General features: G+C 47.1%; 1 protein-coding gene across 1 annotated transcript in view; it reads right to left on the bottom strand.

Moving 5' to 3' along the window:
* The window catches only part of KCNK10 (potassium two pore domain channel subfamily K member 10), a 148,770-nt gene that overhangs the window by 76,862 nt on the left and 53,432 nt on the right, over positions 1-18,476 (bottom strand). Inside the window, exon 2 of the mRNA XM_033191687.1 lies at positions 6,118-6,467. Within this exon, the coding sequence (XP_033047578.1) occupies positions 6,118-6,467 (350 nt within the window). The remainder of the gene's footprint in view (positions 1-6,117; positions 6,468-18,476) is intronic.

The raw sequence follows: 18,476 nt of genomic DNA, 5'->3' as shown, positions 1-18,476 counted from the left end.
ATAAAGTATGAGAAAGCTCCCTGGTCTGTAAGAGTAGACACTTTCATCCTTGTGAAGGTATCAGTGAACTGAAGGGCAAAACATAATGATTTGTCGCAATGATTTGACACAGATTCGGCAGTTAAACCTGCTTAACTTATATTGTGAGAAAAACTGTAGATAAACACAAGGATGAATCTTTAAGTCATAGTAGATGGAGATCTAAAAGCATCCCAGGTCCAGGACTGATGCTCCATGTGTATAGGGAGAAGAAACAGAAATGATTCCTGTTAGGCAGCCAGGAACTCTAATGATTTATTTATTGAGACAAGGTCTCACTCTGTTTCCCAGGCTGGAGTACTGTGGCACAATCATGGCTTATTGCAGCCTCCACTTCCTGGGTTCAGGTGATCCTCCCACCTCTCCCACCTCAGCCTCCCAAGTAGCTGGGACTATAGGCGTGTGCCACCACACCCATCTAATTTTTGTATTTTTTTGTACAAAGGGGTTTTGCCATGTTGTCCAGGCTGGTCTCGAACTCCTGGACTCAAGCAACCCATCTGCCTTGGCCTCCCAAACTGCTGGGATTACCAGCATGAGCCACCACACCTGGCCATCTAATGCTTTTTGACTACTAAAATTCTGGAAAGTGTTTGATATGGTTTGGATTTATGTCCCTGCCCTAATCTCACGTTGAATTGTAATCCCCAATGTTGGAGGAGGGACATGGTGGGGGCAGATTTCCCCCTTGCTGTTCTTGTGACAGTGAGCGAGTTCTCATGAGATCTGTTTGTTTGGTTTTTTGTTTTTGTTTTTGTTTTGAGACAGAGTCATGTTCTGTCACCCAGGCTGGAGTGCAGTGGTGTGATCTCGGCTCACTGCAACCTCTGCCTTCAGGGTTCAAGTGATTCTCTTGCCTCAGCCTCCCTAGTAGCTGGGACCATAGGCGCACACCACCATGCCTGGCTAATTTTTGTACTTTTAGTAAAGATGGGGTTTCACCATGTTTGCCAGGCTGGTCTCGAACTCCTGACCTCAGGTGATCCTCCCACCTTGGCCTCCCAAAGTGCTCGGATTACAGGTGTAAGTCACCGCACCAGGTCAAGATACAGTTGTTTAAAAGTGTGTAGCATCCCTCCCTTTGCTCTCTTTTCCTCCTGCTCCAGCCATATAGGATATGCCTGCTTCCCCTTCTTCTTCTGCCATGATTTTAAGTTTCCTGAAGCCTCCCAAGCCATGCTTCCTGTACAGCCTATGGAACTGTGAATCAATTAAACCTCTTTTCTTTTTTTTTTTTTTTTTTTTTTGAGACGGAGTCTCGCTCTGTCGCCCAAGCTGGAGGGCAGTGGCCGGATCTCAGCTCACTGCAAGCTCCGCCTCCCGGGTTCACACCATTCTCTTGCCTCAGCCTCCCGAGTAGCTGGGACTACAGGCGCCCGCCACCTCGCCCGGCTAGTTTTTTGTACTTTTTAGTAGAGACGGGGTTTCACCGTGTTAGCCAAGCTCCGCCTCCCGGGTTCACACCATTCTCTTGCCTCAGCCTCCCGAGTAGCTGGGACTACAGGCGCCCGCCACCTCGCCCGGCTAGTTTTTTGTACTTTTTAGTAGAGACGGGGTTTCACCGTGTTAGCCAGGATGGTCTCGATCTCCTGACCTTGTGATCCGCCCGTCTCGGCCTCCCAAAGTGCTGGGATTACAGATTTGAGCCACCGCGCCCAGCCTAAACCTCTTTTCTTTATAAATTGCTCAGTCTCAGGTGGTTCTTTATAGTGAGAATAGACTAATACAGCATTCAACATAAAGCACATGTTTAAAAGAGACTGGAGCCTATTATAAACCAAGACCTCCTTAAAGGGCCTGTAGACTATTTGGATGAGAGAGTGTACAGTCAGTCCAACCTTGCTTTGACTGCCAGCTCTACCACTTTGGCGGTTGGAAAGTTCCTCTTTGAGGAAACTGATGTCTCCTCCCCTGTAAAATGGGAATCATGATATAAACTTAGAGTGTTGTTGATAAGATTAAATGAGATAATGGGTATATGATGCCCAGCTCATAAGAGATGCCTAATAAAGAGCAGCTTTTTAAATTGTTATAAAATTATCTTAAATGCATACACACGTGTGTATGTGCAAACACATTCACACAACCACACACATGCACACACCTATCTCATTTCACAGAGAAATCTTTGAGGTCAAAATAGGGCACAGGTCTTAATGGCAGCATCAGAATTAGGATCTCCATGCTCCCCGACACTGTCCTTCATTCAGGTCTCTGAGCTCTCTCATAAAGAAGAGGGTTAAAGAATGGGAAATACAGAAATGTTGAACTAATCAACAAATGCATGGATAAGCTCATATAGGTTGTGACATCACCAATGTTCTACAATTTACGTTGATATCTTGCTCTATTATTATTATTATTTTTTTTTTTTGAGACAGAGTCTCACTTTGTTGCCCGGGCTGGAGTGCAGTGGCCGGTTCTCAGCTCACTGCAAGCTCTGCCTCCCGGGTTTATGCCATTCTCCTGCCTCAGCCTCCGAGTAGCTGGGACTACAGGCGCCCGCCACCTCGCCCGGCTAGGTTTTTGTATTTTTTCTTTTTTTAGTAGAGACGGGGTTTCACCGTGTTAGCCAGGATGGTCTCGATCTCCTGACCTTGTGATCCGCCCGTCTCGGCCTCCCAAAGTGCTGGGATTACAGATTTGAGCCACCGCGCCCAGCCTAAACCTCTTTTCTTTATAAATTGCTCAGTCTCAGGTGGTTCTTTATAGTGAGAATAGACTAATACAGCATTCAACATAAAGCACATGTTTAAAAGAGACTGGAGCCTATTATAAACCAAGACCTCCTTAAAGGCCTGTAGACTATTTGGATGAGAGAGTGTACAGTCAGTCCAACCTTGCTTTGACTGCCAGCTCTACCACTTTGGCGGTTGGAAAGTTCCTCTTTGAGGAAACTGATGTCTCCTCCCCTGTAAAATGGGAATCATGATATAAACTTAGAGTGTTGTTGATAAGATTAAATGAGATAATGGGTATATGATGCCCAGCTCATAAGAGATGCCTAATAAAGAGCAGCTTTTTAAATTGTTATAAAATTATCTTAAATGCATACACACGTGTGTATGTGCAAACACATTCACACAACCACACACATGCACACACCTATCTCATTTCACAGAGAAATCTTTGAGGTCAAAATAGGGCACAGGTCTTAATGGCAGCATCAGAATTAGGATCTCCATGCTCCCCGACACTGTCCTTCATTCAGGTCTCTGAGCTCTCTCATAAAGAAGAGGGTTAAAGAATGGGAAATACAGAAATGTTGAACTAATCAACAAATGCATGGATAAGCTCATATAGGTTGTGACATCACCAATGTTCTACAATTTACGTTGATATCTTGCTCTATTATTATTATTATTTTTTTTTTTTTTGAGACAGAGTCTCACTTTGTTGCCCGGGCTGGAGTGCAGTGGCCGGTTCTCAGCTCACTGCAAGCTCTGCCTCCCGGGTTTATGCCATTCTCCTGCCTCAGCCTCCGAGTAGCTGGGACTACAGGCGCCCGCCACCTCGCCCGGCTAGGTTTTTGTATTTTTTCTTTTTTTAGTAGAGACGGGGTTTCACCGTGTTAGCCAGGATGGTCTCGATCTCCTGACCTCGTGATCCGCCCGTCTCGGCCTCCCAAAGTGCTGGGATTACAGGCTTGAGCCACCGCGCCCGGCCGATATCTTGCTCTAAAAACATTTATCTATTGGGCAATATTTAGAGGCAAAGCAAAGCATAGGTCACACGTGGAGGTAAAGATAAGACAATGCATTCCTTTTCTTCAAGATCTTATGGCCTAAAGAAGGAAAACTCACGCACGATACTAGATTCACTTCAGATCACCTATCAGGTTATTATTACATGTCTTACAACTAATTAAAAAGGATTCTACCCCACATCACAACAATGTGTATAAGTATAATTATACTCCTACTTAAAACTACTCCAGAATTGTTTCTTCCATTCTCTATAGCATGCTAGGCTTTAAATCTGGCACTGATTAGTACAAAAATCTCATCACCGCAAATGTGGTAGCATTTTCCCATGAAAGAAAAAAAGGGACGGGCACGGTGACTCACACCTGTAATCCCAGCATTTTAGGAGGCCAAGGCAGGCAGATCACTTGAGCCTAGGAATTCAAGACCAGCCTGGGCAACATGGTAAAATCCTGTCTCTACAAAAAAAATACAAAAATTAGCCAGGCATGGTAGCACATGCCTGTAGTTCCAGCTACTCAGGAGACTGAGGCGGAAGGATCAGTTGAGACCTCGATCAGGAAGTTGAACCTGCAATGAGCCATGATCACACCACTGCACTCCAGTCTAAGTGACAGAATGAGACCCTGTCTCAAAAAACAAAAAGAAAAAAAAAAAGACAAAGCCATTTGGAGAACTGACTCCCTATGCAACAGTTCTATGAAATGCTGCCCTTGGATTTTTAACATTTTATTTTTTTGAGAAGAATTATAGGGCATAGTTATGAAATCATATTTACTCCCAGGAAGGGAAGAATTTGTATTTCTATTTATTTAAGAGTCAAGTCATTATTAAAACTAACTGACAAGAATATGATTGCTATGAAGGTGCTAGATCATAAGTAGCATCAGAATTCCCCTACTCTGTTGGTATGGTAGGAAATAAATAAATACTAAAACAGCACAGACAGGCCGGGCACGGTGGCTCACTCCTGTAATCCCAGCACTTTGGGAGTCCGAGGTGGGCGGATCACAAGGTCAGGAGATCGAGACCATGGTGAAACCCCAACTCTACTAAAAATACAAAAAATTAGCCGGGCGAGGTGGCGGGCGCCTGTAGTCTCAGCTACTCGGGAGGCTGAGGCAGGAGAATGGCGTGAACCTGGGAGGTGGAGCTTGCAGTGAGCCGAGATCACGCCACTGCACTCCAGCCTGGGCGACAGAGTGAGACTCCGTCTCAAAAAAAAAAAAAAAAAACAGCACAGACTAGTGAATCCTACACTATCTTGGATTGTTGCAGCCACTAGAATTTAATGTGCATCATCCCAGAGCCAGAAGGAAGGGTAAAAACTGTCTTTTCCATCCCTCCACCTTCTAAACTTTAGAGCCCCCAGACAGATGAGACTCTCCCTCACCTCCATAAATGTCACTGCCTTCCACCAAAACCCACTCTTTGTAGTTCAGCAGGGTGTCTGGGATAGAAAGTGGAACTTCAGCCTCAGAGGCAGCCTTCCTCCTTCATATCCAAGGTGAAGCCCTCCAACAGGGCTCTCCACCATTTCCCTTTCTTCCTCATGGGAACTGCTTTTCTCTCTGGCTTCCCAGACTTCTCAATCGTCCTGATCCAGTCCCTCGCACCGCAGCCCTGTAGACGACTCTCTGGCTTTCCTATAGCTCCTCACTGCCACAGTCCACGACTGTGACGCCCATACCCGTTGCCCAGAAGTGTTGCCTTGCTTCTTTAGACTGCAGTTCCAGTTCTCTGCTTCCATTTTCCTATGAATCTTTTTTCCTTAATATCCAGGGTATGTAAAGGCCTTCGTACAGTGCCTGATACACAGTAAGTATTCAAAAACAGCAAACCTGATGATTACTACTACTGGGATCCGTATTATTTCATCCCCATAAATCCACTGTAACAGCTGTCTCAGGCCACTGACAGTCTCTTCACCCACATACCTGGTGGCCTCTTCTCTACCTCATCCTCATGGACCTTGGACAGGTTAATATATCCCTGCTTATTCTAAATCTGCATATTTAAAATTCTTTCCTTCTTTGGGTTCTATCCCAGCATTCCACAGAGAGTTCAGAACCAAGGAGTTAATCAGCACACACAGGTGGACTTGAACTTGAAAATCCAAAGTCCATTGGCCTGCTGCCGTCTCTGACCACGCATCCAAGACAAGATGCAAAACACAGACCCTCCTTCCCCTACACTGTCACATGCCTCACTATCGCTTCTTGGTGGTCTCAGCTCACATGTCACCTCCCCGGAGAGAACTTCCATGACCACCAGGAGCCTCTCAACTGAAGGCAAGACTAGAGACCCAGAAGATAAAACCAACACTGCCATCCACCCCACCAGTTGGTCTAAGGTCGACTCACCCCCTGCTCACCTGGATCAATGTCTCCAGCTCCTGGGGACTCACACAGACATGATCCCGCAGGAATTCTGCCTTCTCCAAGGCAATGGTATTCTTCTGGCTGCTCTCAAAGGGCTGCTCCAATGCCCGGAAGACAAGACCGCCAGTGACGAGGTAGACCACCACAACCACAAAGATGGCAACCACCGTCTTCCACTTCATGACGGTCTGCAAGCCCCCCTGGGAGGTGCCTTCCATCCTGGCTACCACTGTGGCTCGGGAGGAAATGGACAGGCGCGGAGTTGGAGTTGGAGCCGGAGCCGGGGGTTGCCCGTTAGTGGCACTCTTGGGCTGGCACACCGGTGCTGCTGCGGGAACGGCCACTGAGGAGTCAGGGTGGGGAATAAAGAAGAAGAGAGTTTGTTTATAAATCAATACAAAACGTGTCAGAAACAAAGCACCGATGTCTTCTTTGAGCCAGCTTTCAAATGTGAGGATGAAACACTGGGTCACCAAGCCTGCGGTTAGGAAATGTGATCAGTTGCTAGGTACCCATTTGAGTTCTAAAAAATAAGCACCAGAGGTCCAAGTTTAAAAAAAAAATAAAGTATAAACTGAGTTTGAAATGCTTACATTTTTCTACAAGCGTCCAAATTGAAAGCTGTCTCTCTGTCATTTGTAATTCACCTCCTCCCTTAGCTTCCTTGTTGAAACAATATGTAAGAAACACAACAAATCACCAGATTTAAAAACAAATATGTTGTTGAACTTGGAGAGGAAGTAAATAGGAGAGGGCTACCCAACTACTACCAAGGGGTGGTGATACCAAAAGCAGAGAAGAGATGAACGTCTAGAGACTTAAAAAGTCCTCTTGTCACAAAACAAAGGAAAAAAGGATGAGCTTATTGTATCTTAATAGAAGATGTGACTTAGGCATAACCACTCCTGATCTACTAGTAATAGAATTTTTCTTCTATTGTTTTCCAATAAGATGTCATTGGAAAGAAGATGTTTCCTGGTTTTTGAAGCACACAGAATTCTCTAAGGTCCCTGTTCTCGGTAGGGTAATTTCATTACTTCGGAAATAAATAGGGTCAGCTGGAGGCTTTTCTGCGATGGCAGGAAGTCTGGGGTTGTGACGCACACGCAATGCTATCAGGCGTCACAGAAATGTCTTGTGCAACAGTGAACGGCCATCTACTTCAGTGTTTTTCTCCCTTTATTATTCCAGTTCTTCTTACAGTCCCTGTCACGGTGCAGGCTGGCTGTTGCGTAAAGAAGGTATTAGGAGATGATAAACCTAATTACCTAAGTGGGGTAAACAGTCCCACTCCAGCGGGGAGTTAAACTGATCAATCACTGTTGGAAAAGTCAAAAAGCAGGCCACGTTACTCCCTGTTCAAACCAACTGGCTGTAGGGGTGGTGGCTTAGAAGAATCTAAGTTTGTAAACATCTGCCTCTCCTCCTAGGGCCTTGGAATCAGTTTCTCTCTTTGGAAACCGAGCTGAACGTCAGTCTTTTATGGCGTATTATCCAATCCAATAAAATCACTCCATATTAAATTTCCCTCAGATTTACACAAACGCAAAATTGTCTGGAATCTTGATTGAAAGAGCTATACATTAGAATCAACAACCTGGGCATTATGTTCTTGCTAACCTTTCCCTAAAGACGCTGCATTCACTTTCCCCCTTGCTCCTGTGGATGCCGAGAAGGTGAGCCTTGCCTTGGGTGGCTTTCTTTTACCACTGCCCACATCTCCCATTCATTCTGCCTCCTCACTATTTCATCCCTTGGACCTTCCCCCACCCCTATGGCCAGCAGCCTCATCCAGCCCACTGTCACATCTTGCCTGGACCAGCCCAGCAGCCTCCCAAGGGGTCTCCCTGCTTCCATGTGTATCTAGCTTCTGACCCAGAAATCTCAGATTAAATATCACTTCCGGGAGCACCTTCTCTCTTCCTGCCTTGGAGGCAGGTAGAATAATGGCCCAAAAGGAGGTCCACATCCGAATCCCCAAGACATAGATGAATGTTATCTTACATGGCAAAAGGGACTTTGCAGATGTGATTAAGAATGTTGAGATGGGGGATGACCTTGGATTACACGGTTGGGCTCAATATAATGACAAGAGTTCTTATAAGAAGGAAGCAGGAGGGCACGAGAGAGAGGGGATATGAGGACAGAAGCACAGGTTGGAGTGATGCAGCCTTGAGTCCAGAAATGTGGTCCTTCTAGAAGCTGGAAAAGGCAAGGGAAGGATCCTCCCCTAGAGCCTCCTGGAGGAACCTGTACTGCTTACCCTTTGCTTTTGGCCAAGTGAGGCTGATTTTGAACTTCTGACTTCCAGAACCATACAATCATAAATTAGTGTTGCTTTAAGCCACTATATGTGTGGCAATTTGCTATGGAAGCCCCAGGAAACTAATCTGCCCTCCATTAGTTCAGGTGTCCTGATATGGTTTGGCTGTGTCCCCACCCAAATCTCACCTTAAATTGTATTCCCATAATCCCTACATGTTGGGGGAGTGACCCAGTGGGAGGTAATTGAAGCATGGGGGCGGGTTTTTCCCCGTGCTGTTCTCATGATAGTGAATAAGTCTCACAGGATCTGATGGTTTCATAAAGGTGAGTTCCCTTGCACATGCTCTCTTGCCTGCTGCCATGTAAGATGCGACTTTGCTCCTCATTTACCCTCCATCATGATTGTGAGGCCTCCCCAGCCATATGAACTGTGAGTCCATTAAACCTCTTTCCTTTATAAATTACCCAGTCTTAGGTATGTCTTTATTATCAGCAGGAGAACACACTAATACTTCTCCCTTGCCCAGCACTCACTATGCTGTGCTGCTAATAGAGCCTGCACCCTTGTCCAGCACTCCCATTAGACAGAAAGCTCCATGAGGGCAGGCACCCTGTCTACCCCTCACCTCTGCATCCCTAATGTTTTGCACAGTGCCTGGCACATGGTGGGCAGACAATCAATGATGGTGGAATAAGTGAATGAAGGGTGGAAGGAATGCTGGCACATCCAAACCACACAGACAACGTGGATGAGCAGCGTCAAATGGCAAACAGTTTGGCACTCCAGCAATACTGAAAGCAGGTCCTCAAACACAGCAGTGCTCCGTTCACACCTCCACACCTTTGCAGGTGTTGTCCTCTCAGCCAGTTACCCCTTCCCCACCCTCATCTGCCTGGAAAACTCCCATCCTCTTTAGTCTCAGCCAAAAGCCACCTCCTCTATGAAGTCGTCCTGCTCTTCCAGGCAGGCTCAGCGTGTCGATCTTCCCCACTACCCTACCAACTTCTTGGAGTCAGAAAGTTCATCTTTTAATCATTGGATCTCAATTTCTTGGCATTGTGCCTGGCATAGAGCAAATGTTGTTTTCTGGTGGTGGTGATAAGTCCTTCACACAAAAGCCCCATCGGAATCACCAGCACTCTCAAAAACAAACATTTATGCGGCCAGATGTGGTGGCTCACGCCTGTAATCCCAGCAGTTTGGGAGGCCGAGGTGGGCGGATCACGAGGTCAGGAGATCAAGACCATCCTGGCTAACAGGGTGAAACCCTGTTTCTACTAAAAATACAAAAAATTAGCTGGGCGTGGTGGCGGGCGCCTGTAGTCCCAGCTACTCGGAAGCTGAGGCAGGAGAATGGCGTGAACCTGGGAGGCGGAGCTTGCAGTGAGCTGAGGTCGCGCCACTGCACTCCAGCCTGGGCAACAGAGTAAGACTCCGTCTCAAAAACAAACAAACAAATAAATAAATACATTTATTTAATGCTGTATGGGCACAAAGGGGTGTGGTACGGTTGGGATAAGGCACAGTCCCTCCCAGCCTCAGGGGCTTGCCAGTCAGCTTAAGGAATGTGCTCCACAGCACCAGGTAACCAACATTAGCTGAAAGCTTCATCAGCTGATATGCAATGGCATAAGCATGGAGGTGAGTGGAGGCTGGTCTCCTCCACTGGCTGCATCATGGATGCTTCCCAAGCTTCTAGCATCCCTGAAGCTGGGCAGAATTGGGCGTGAGAAAGGTCTCTTCAGGCCAGGTCCTGGTGCCAGTTTGCTAAAAGACTGTCCATTAGGGCAGAGTTTGAACAGAATCCACCCATTCCTGAGCTTCCAAAGCATCAGAGCAAAAACCAGAGTTTTAGTCCCAAACTCATCAGTGACTGCATGACCTCGAAACTGTCACTTAGTTTCTCTGTTTGCTTACTGTGAAATGTGAATAATAGCAGCCACCTTTTTTTCTAAACGTCCACAGGGTTCTCAGGAACAGCAAATGAGCAGCCCTGGTCTACTGGCTGGAGTATATTTGTAGATGTCAGGAGTACAGGCAGAGATCTCAGAATATTACAAAACTTTTTGTGCATTTCACTAAAGATCGAGTTGGTTGTTTTGGCAAAGAAGACTGCACATCTCAATGGCTAGAAACGGATCTGGATTGTGCTGCAGTTGGATAAATTTTTTTCTTTTCTTTTTTTCTTTTTTTTTTTTTTTTTGAGATGGAGTCTTGCTCTGTCACCCAGGCTGGAGTGCAGTGGTGGCATGATCTCGGCTCATTGCAACTTCCACTTCCCGGGTTCAAGCTACTCTCGTGCCTCAGCCTCTCAAGTAGCTGGGACTACAGGCGTGCACCACCATGCCCAGCTGATTTTTGTATTTTTAGTAGAGACAGGGTTTCACCATGCTGGCCAGCTGATCTTGAACTCCTGACCTCAAGTGATCTGCCTGCCTCAGCCTCCCAAAGTTCTGGAATTACAGATGTGAGCCACTGCACTCAGCCAAATTGGATAAATTTTTAAATGGTATTTTCATTAATCCATTTCTTCCCCTTAGAAGCCATAGTTGTTCTCACCCTAATACAAAGTTGCCTTGTGACCTGGAATGAACCACTGGAGGTCTCTGTGCCTGGAACCAACAAAGAAGCAAACTTGGCCAGATGGTGATGAGGATGGTGATGCTGATGGTGGTGAAGGTGACAGGAGCCCTGATGGCCTACTGGGCACTTACTCATGCTGTCACTCTGACAAACATTCTGCTTACATCACTGCATTCGGTCCTCACTACAAGGAATTATCACATTGCATGAGTCCAGGTAGATGCTCCCAGAAGCAGATGCCAAGAAGGGATTAAATGTGCATGAATTTGATTAGGGGGAATGCATGTGTGAGAGAAAATGAGAGGGAGTTGGGGAGGCGAGAGCAGCCACTAGATTCTATGTAAGTCTGACCCCTGGAAAAAGAAGGAAAGAAGGAAGGAGGAGGTAAGCATCTTCCAGCCTAAGGAAGTTTAGCAAGCCCATCAAGGAGTTCTCGAGCTGAAGTCAGCTGTCTGAGGAGTTCTGCGTCTCCCAGAAACAATCCTACCATGGTATCCGTGCTGAGCACAGACACCAGCTGGCAGCAGACCGGAGCAATGTACCCGCAGTGCAAGCCCAGCCGTGGACTTCAGGGCAGCAGCCAGGGCCCTGATCACCGACACTCCCTCCAGTTAGAGGCCTGTAGATGCATGCTCATGCCCAACACAGCCCCACTTCACAGACAAAGAAACTGAGACCCAGACAGGTTCAATGGCTAAGTCAATGTTAAGTGGCCCAAAAGAGAGAAGCCAGATTGAGAAGGGAATCATCTGACTTCGAAGTCAGTTCTGCAGAGTGCAGGAACAGGAAGAGGAAACACAGCAATTCCAGGGGGAAAGGGTCCTTTTATCCCAAAAAAGAGGAATGACATTTGTTTCAAATAGGCATAAAAACATTTTCCAGTCTGTGAGATTGACCACTTCAGTTTCCGAAAGGTGGTGGAGTTCTTTCCTTCACAACGTACCAATAATGAATGGAACTATAAAGTAATGGCCTATCACACTTCACAGCTCCAACAGAAGAGTACCGGGCAGCAAAAGTGCTGCCAAGAAGTGATGAGAAAGGAAATGTTGAAAAATAATATCCTTTCTGCTAGTTTTCATTTTAAAATGTTTCCTCAAGAATATCTGCCTGGCTGGGCGCAGTGGCTCACTCCTGTAATCTCAGCACTTTGGGAGGCTAGGAGTTCGAGACCAACCTGGCCAACATGGTGAAGCCCCGGCTCTACTAAAAATATAAAAATTAGCCCGGCATGGTGATGTGCACCTGTAGTCCCAGCTACTTGGGAGGCTGAGGCAGAAGAATCACTTGAACCAGGGAGGTGGAGGTTGCAGTGAGCCGAGATCGTGTCATTGCACTCCAGCCTGGGTGACAAGAGTGAAATTCTGTCTCAAAAGGAAAAAAAAAAAAAAGAATATCAGCACATATTTCATTTTCATCTAAATGTGGGTTATACGGAAGGGCACGTGGAAATCGGCTTTTTCATGGTTGAACAAGCTCTTAATAAATTTACATTACTCAGGCTTTCTCAGGCCCCACAGATATTACTGCACCATCCATTCATTCGTTCAATCAACAAACAACTGAGTTTGCCTGGCACTGCGTTTGGCACTGGAGCTACATAAATTAATAAGACACATCCTGCCTTCAGAGTTAATGGAAGAATTAACAAAGATCTTACACATGCATGAAGCTGTTTTTGTTTTGCTTTGTTTTGTTTGAGACAGGGTCTTGCTCTGTTGCTCAGGCTGCAGTGCAGTGGCACAATTATAGCTCACTGTAACCTCAAACTCCTGGGCTCGAGCTATCCTCCCACCTCAGCCTCCCCAGTAGCTAGGACCACAGATATACGCCACCATGCCCAGCTACTTTTTTAATATTTTGTAGAGACGGGGTCTCACTACATTGTCCAGGCTGGTCTCAAACTCCTGTCCTCAAGCGACCTGCTGGCATCGACCTCCTAAAGTGCTGGGATTACAAGTGTGAGCCACTGCACCCAGCCAGTGAACCTGTTTTTATCTTCACCAAACCTTCTGTATAAGGCAATGATCATTATCTGCCCCTATTGACAGATGAGGAAACTATGGGCCAGAGAAGTGACATTGAGCAACCCATGATAAGCTAACAAGCAGCGGCATCCTTGAATCCGTCTTCAGACACCTAACCTGAGTGCCTCCACTCCTCCACGTCACCTGAAACAAATGGCATTCCAAAGGTTCAGAGTCTCTTGGAAACCTGAAATGCAGCTGTCTCAGTGCCACTGTCACACAGCAGCATGACGCTGCCTACTGACCCAGGCAAAGTGCGACTGTGACTGCAGACTCCCTGGCGAGAGGGAAAGGACACCCTCCTTTCACCTGCCCCTGCCCCACAGCCGACCTCCCACCCCTACTCCAGGTCTGGAATCATTCCAGGGCCACCTGCACTGATGGCTCAGCGCTTCCAAAGAGTCCCAGGTTACAGCTCAGCCTGGAGAAGCATAGGCAGCCTTCAGGCTGCTGGGGAGGGAGGGTGTTAGGAAGAGGGCAGGAAAGAGCAGGAGTGCAGGATTCCACCTCGGGTGCTCCACCCACACCAGCCTCCAGTTGTCCCAGCAGCTCTTACAGCAGAGTCTTTGCTGCCTCTGATTCCAGATACCCCAATAACCAAATCATGCTTTCCTTGTTTCCACGGGACAGCCCTACCTTAAAGGCGATCAAGCTGATCCCAGTAAGAATGGCAGTAACACTAAGTCTGTATGCACTAAGTGAGCAAGCCGTGGTCCCAAAATGAGGAGAGGTTCTCCCTTTGGGCGAAGCATTGCTCCCTGCTCTCTTCAAAACTTCAGGCTGCACTTCCAGATGGAAGAGATCAGGCTGTGATGAAATGACTGAGATCCTGTGGAGCCATGAGAAGAGGAAACAAGGCAGGCTGGGGGGCAGAGGGAGCTAGAACTGCCTGCCACCTCATCTCGCATCTGTCCTTTCCTGTCCCCTTAGTCCAGAACCCCATCTTCTCTCACCTGAATCATTGTGACAGGCTTCAGTCCTGTCCCCCTTAAATCCGCCCTCCACATCCCAGCCACGTACATGGCGTGTTGCTCTCTCAGGTGTCAATGTGATCACCCGGACCCCTGCTAATGATCCTCTGAAGGTACCACCAAGATTCAGAGCAAGGTGCAGCCTCCATGCCCTGCTCTCCGACTCTCCCTTCCAGGACCTGGTGCCTGCCTATCTCCCGGGCCTCACCCACTGCCACGCCCCCACAAGCAACCTTTGCCCCAACAAAAACCCAGCAGCACCCAGACCTGCTCACACCTGTCCCAGAGAAACAGGTCTTGATTCCCAGATTCTTTTCACCTCTTGACTCTTTCTTTTTGGTCAATTCCTTCGCAAACGTCAAAACCCACCTCACATGCCCCCACCTCCAAGCTGACTGCTCACCCCCATTATATTATAAGATACCCTTCCTTTGTGTCTCAATGCGAAGTTTAGTAGAGAACCTACAACTAGGAGACCCCTGGTTATAGTTTGTTCCATTCCTGAATTTGTTCATTCATCCATTCTTCCATTTGCTTCGGGCCAGCATTTATGATATCAAGTTCACACACCTGTCCAACAAAAACTTTGACTGCAGAGTTAATCCTGCATATGGAAGCACCCCTGGCACTATTGCGGTTTTTTCCCCAGGCAGAAATCCAGAGTCGAGGTTTTAAAGTTCTCAAAAAGTGAACAGTCCAAGGCGAGTTCTTCATGGTTTGTACAAGTGCTAGAGTGGACAGACAGGAGACAGGGCAGTATTCTACTTCACTGGGCTCCAAACATTCAGTTCTGGCCTTTCTTGTTCTCTTCATGAAGAGCTACAAGACTCTCTTTTACTCAAGGGTACAAAATACTTGTTAGATGTTAAAAGTTCTATTGAACAGCATGAGTCACACTTGGTGAGTCCCCTCTCTGGTGGAAGACAGGCAGAATTTATCCTGAATCTGCCTTCCTAGGGTCCCTCTGACTGGGGCCAAACTGCATAAACTGGGATTTGAGGACCCAAAAGACTGAAGGGCTTTTCTTTCACCCCACAGGCTGGGGAGAGAACAAGGGGTTCACATGAGACTTAAAGGAGCAGTGACTTCTTTCTCAGGACTTGCAAGCTCGACAATTTCCCCTGATCTTTCCCCAAATCTCTTCTTGTATTTATAAACCAAAGGCATGGAAAAAAAAAAGTCAGAAGCCTTTCCACCAGCAGACAGGGCCCAGAGAATAAGGTTATCAGGGTTAGAGGAAGAAGGGGGAAGGTTGGACTTCAACAGTCACCCAGCTTACCCCTACCATAGGTTTACCTTCCAAGATGGCCCCACCCTCACAGGAAACACTGGGCAGGGCTCCTAAAAGACAGTCCTCTCTCCAAGCCTCCTTCCTCCTCCCTGGAAAGGGACAGAAGCAGGAGCACTATTGGGAAGATTTAACATAAAATCTAGGGCATGTTGCTCAATGCCTTGTTCAAAGTAAGTCCTCAATCAACGTAAGCTGTCCACATTATTACGAGGTGAAGAAAACTATGTGATCTATGCAAGCAAATGCAACAAAGCGTGCAGATGCTGTGCTTCACAGAGGTGTGACAGAAAGACATGAAGAGGGAGTGTCAATGCCACCTAAGAGGAGACAAGAATGCAAAGACAAGGTGCCCACTGGTGTGGAAAGGGCATTAGGTGTCTGCGAGAGGGCAGAAGGAGGTGGAGAGGAAGGCAGAACAGCAAGAGGGGGCAACTGATACAAAGACACTCAGCCACGAATCAGCCTGGGGCATTTGGGAAATTACACCAGGTCTGCGTGTCAGGACTAGAGGGTGTGAAGATGGCTACATCAAAATAAAGCTGCAAAGACAAGCAGAGGAGAGAGCGTGGCTCTTGTTGGTCTTATTAATGAACATGGAAAGCCATCAAGGCTAACACACGGAGAAGAGCCATGGGGTCAGGCCTGGGTTTAGCAAGCTGACTCTGGCAGCAATGCGTAAAAGACATGGAGCAAGTGAGAGATCGTCTGTGGGGGTTGTGGGTAGGAGTTTACTGGAATGTATTATGAGGCCTCAACTCAGGCAGCAGCAGAGGAGGAGTCAGAGACAAGGGGTGTTAAGGAAGTAAAATGTGCAGGTCCTAGTGATGGATGCAAAGGAAGAAGGGAGGCGTCTGGGATGACTCTTATAAGCTTATAAGAGTATCGTGCTCTCCAAGACAGAAAATGCAGGAGAGTTAGGTTTGCAGCTCTTATAGCCCATGCCGGTGGAGCTACCCAGTTAACATGAGGCATAAGGGACCAGAACTCAGGGGAATAATCTAGCTGACTCCCTAGATTTAAGAGTGATGAGTATGTAAGTGGTACTGAAGCCACAGGACTGGATGAAGTGGTCCAGAGGGAGATGTAAAATGAGAAGAGAGTAAAAGATGATGCTCAAGGGAGCAACATTTAAGGGACAGCAAATGGAGGGGGATGCACGAAAGAGAAAGAAAAACTAGAGAGGAAAAGGGGAGAACCGGGCTGGGCGTCAACATCAGAGATGGCAGATCTTATCCCAGTCTCCGTCTCCAGCACCATTCACAAGGCCTTACTCACAGTGTAAGTCTCAGTGTGTGCCTAATGACTTCAGTACTATACCATAGCAGCATTTTGCTGTTTTTACCACTTTCTCTCTCTTGCTGCCAGGAAACCCTGCTCAGCAGCATCCCTATTCCAGAACTTCTGAACATTTTTGGTTGCTCCTAGTAGCAGGTGGGATGTCTTTATTGTTCCGATCAAATGAACTCTCACCCTCCGACCCACAGCACAAATTGCCCAGGACCAGAGCTATTCCTTGTGTGTGCTGAGCTGGTCAGAGCAGCCCAGGCATATCCGACTGGACCACCATCTTTTGGGATTAGAGCTGCCTACCTCATGATTCTCCCAATAGACTCTGACTCCGCCATATTGACAAGATGGACTCCTTTATCCTGCCTCCACGATCAAGGCCCTAAAGGTGCACACAGCCACAGCTGGGGGTCCTTGTGTCTTCTTCCAAAATGCTTCCTGAATATCATATTCTGTCTCTTGCCCTAAGTTTTTTCCTCCACAATTTAAATTAACTAGCGCGCTTTATACAGGAAAGACCTTTTCCTCCTCTTGGGATTAAAAATAATATAAGCAGTCATAATTCTCAAAATATCTCCTTTCCCTGGGGCCAAGGGTTTTAAATCCTATTGTCAGCACCATTCCTTCCAGATGTCTTTCCCAAGTGTCTTGTCAAAAGCAGTTATCTCTCCTCACAGGCTCCTGGAGGGGTCTCCTCACCCCCCCACCCCGCCCCAGGCTCCACTCCGCAGCCAGGTGAGCCTTCTGAAATTCCCAGCTTGCACCTGTTAAAACCCAACAAGCACCACCATGGTTCTTTCCCTGGCCTCCAGTGTCCCGTGTGCTCAGAGCTCATCTCACTTCTCCAGCCCTGCCCTCTTCCTCCACACACTCTTCTCCCTCCCCAGCAAAATCCTTCAGTATCTGCAGTCACAAGCAAACAGATCATAAGTAGTTATACTGTGGATCTGTAGATCTTCAGCAGAAAGCAAAACTGAAAAATATTTTTTGACCTATTAGAAAGATCCTTTCCAGACCAGCCTGGCCAACATGCTGAAACCCCGTCTCTACTAAAAATACAAAAATCAGCTAGGTATAGTGGTGCACACTGTAATCCCAGCTACTCTGGAGGCTAAGGCAGGAGAATTGGGAGGTGGAGGGTGCAGTGAGTCAACATTGCACCACTGCACTTTAGCCTGGGTGACAGAGTGAGACTCTATCTTAAAAAAAAAAAAAAAGAAAATAGATCTTATGGCTCAAGTCCATAACATGTCCTATTGTATAATTCCCTAACTTTAGGAAATCTGTTCGCTTTGTCCCATCCAATAATGGTGATAACAAGTAGCTAGAGGTACTTCGATTAATTCCATATTTATCAGGCCATAAAATACATGGAAGTGACAATGGTTTAGAATGATGAAAAGGCGGGGCATCTACAAACTTGATGTGTCATTCATTTGTTTATTCAACCAATGCATGCCCACTGTGGGCCAGGAGTACTACCAATCTCCACACCCCACATCCAGACTCCCTCCACCGGGTCTGAAGGGACCAATTCTGGGAAGTGTGAGGCCACTGAGGTCACTTGATGGAGATTTGATCTTTGATCTCTCCTCTGCTCTCAGCCTCCTCCCCTCTGATCCATCCTTCCCCTCACCCCTACCATGAACCATTCCAGAGATGCCTCAGGGGCCCCTGCTGAAGATCTGAAGACACCCTCATGTCCCCAGTCTCTTCAGGGTCCCTTCCTGCGCCTTTTCTCCTGATACCTGGGCTTTTCCTGAGGACACTGTGCTCTGAGTATGACTCTGGGGTAGGGGCTGTACAGTCTCCCTCACTCACAACATCAGGGTCACACTGTCCTGGAAAACCAATACCCCACATTCTTGTGTCAAACCCGCAGTTCCTTTGAGAGCCCAGCCCTCTGGCTCCTCCACTTCCTACTCTT

The sequence above is a fragment of the Trachypithecus francoisi genome, unplaced genomic scaffold, assembly GCF_009764315.1.
Source record: "Trachypithecus francoisi isolate TF-2019V2 unplaced genomic scaffold, Tfra_2.0 Lachesis_group3, whole genome shotgun sequence".
NCBI lineage: Eukaryota > Metazoa > Chordata > Mammalia > Primates > Cercopithecidae > Trachypithecus > Trachypithecus francoisi.
Note: the sequence above shows the minus strand (reverse complement) of the source record. Positions and strands in the feature narration are given on the sequence as shown.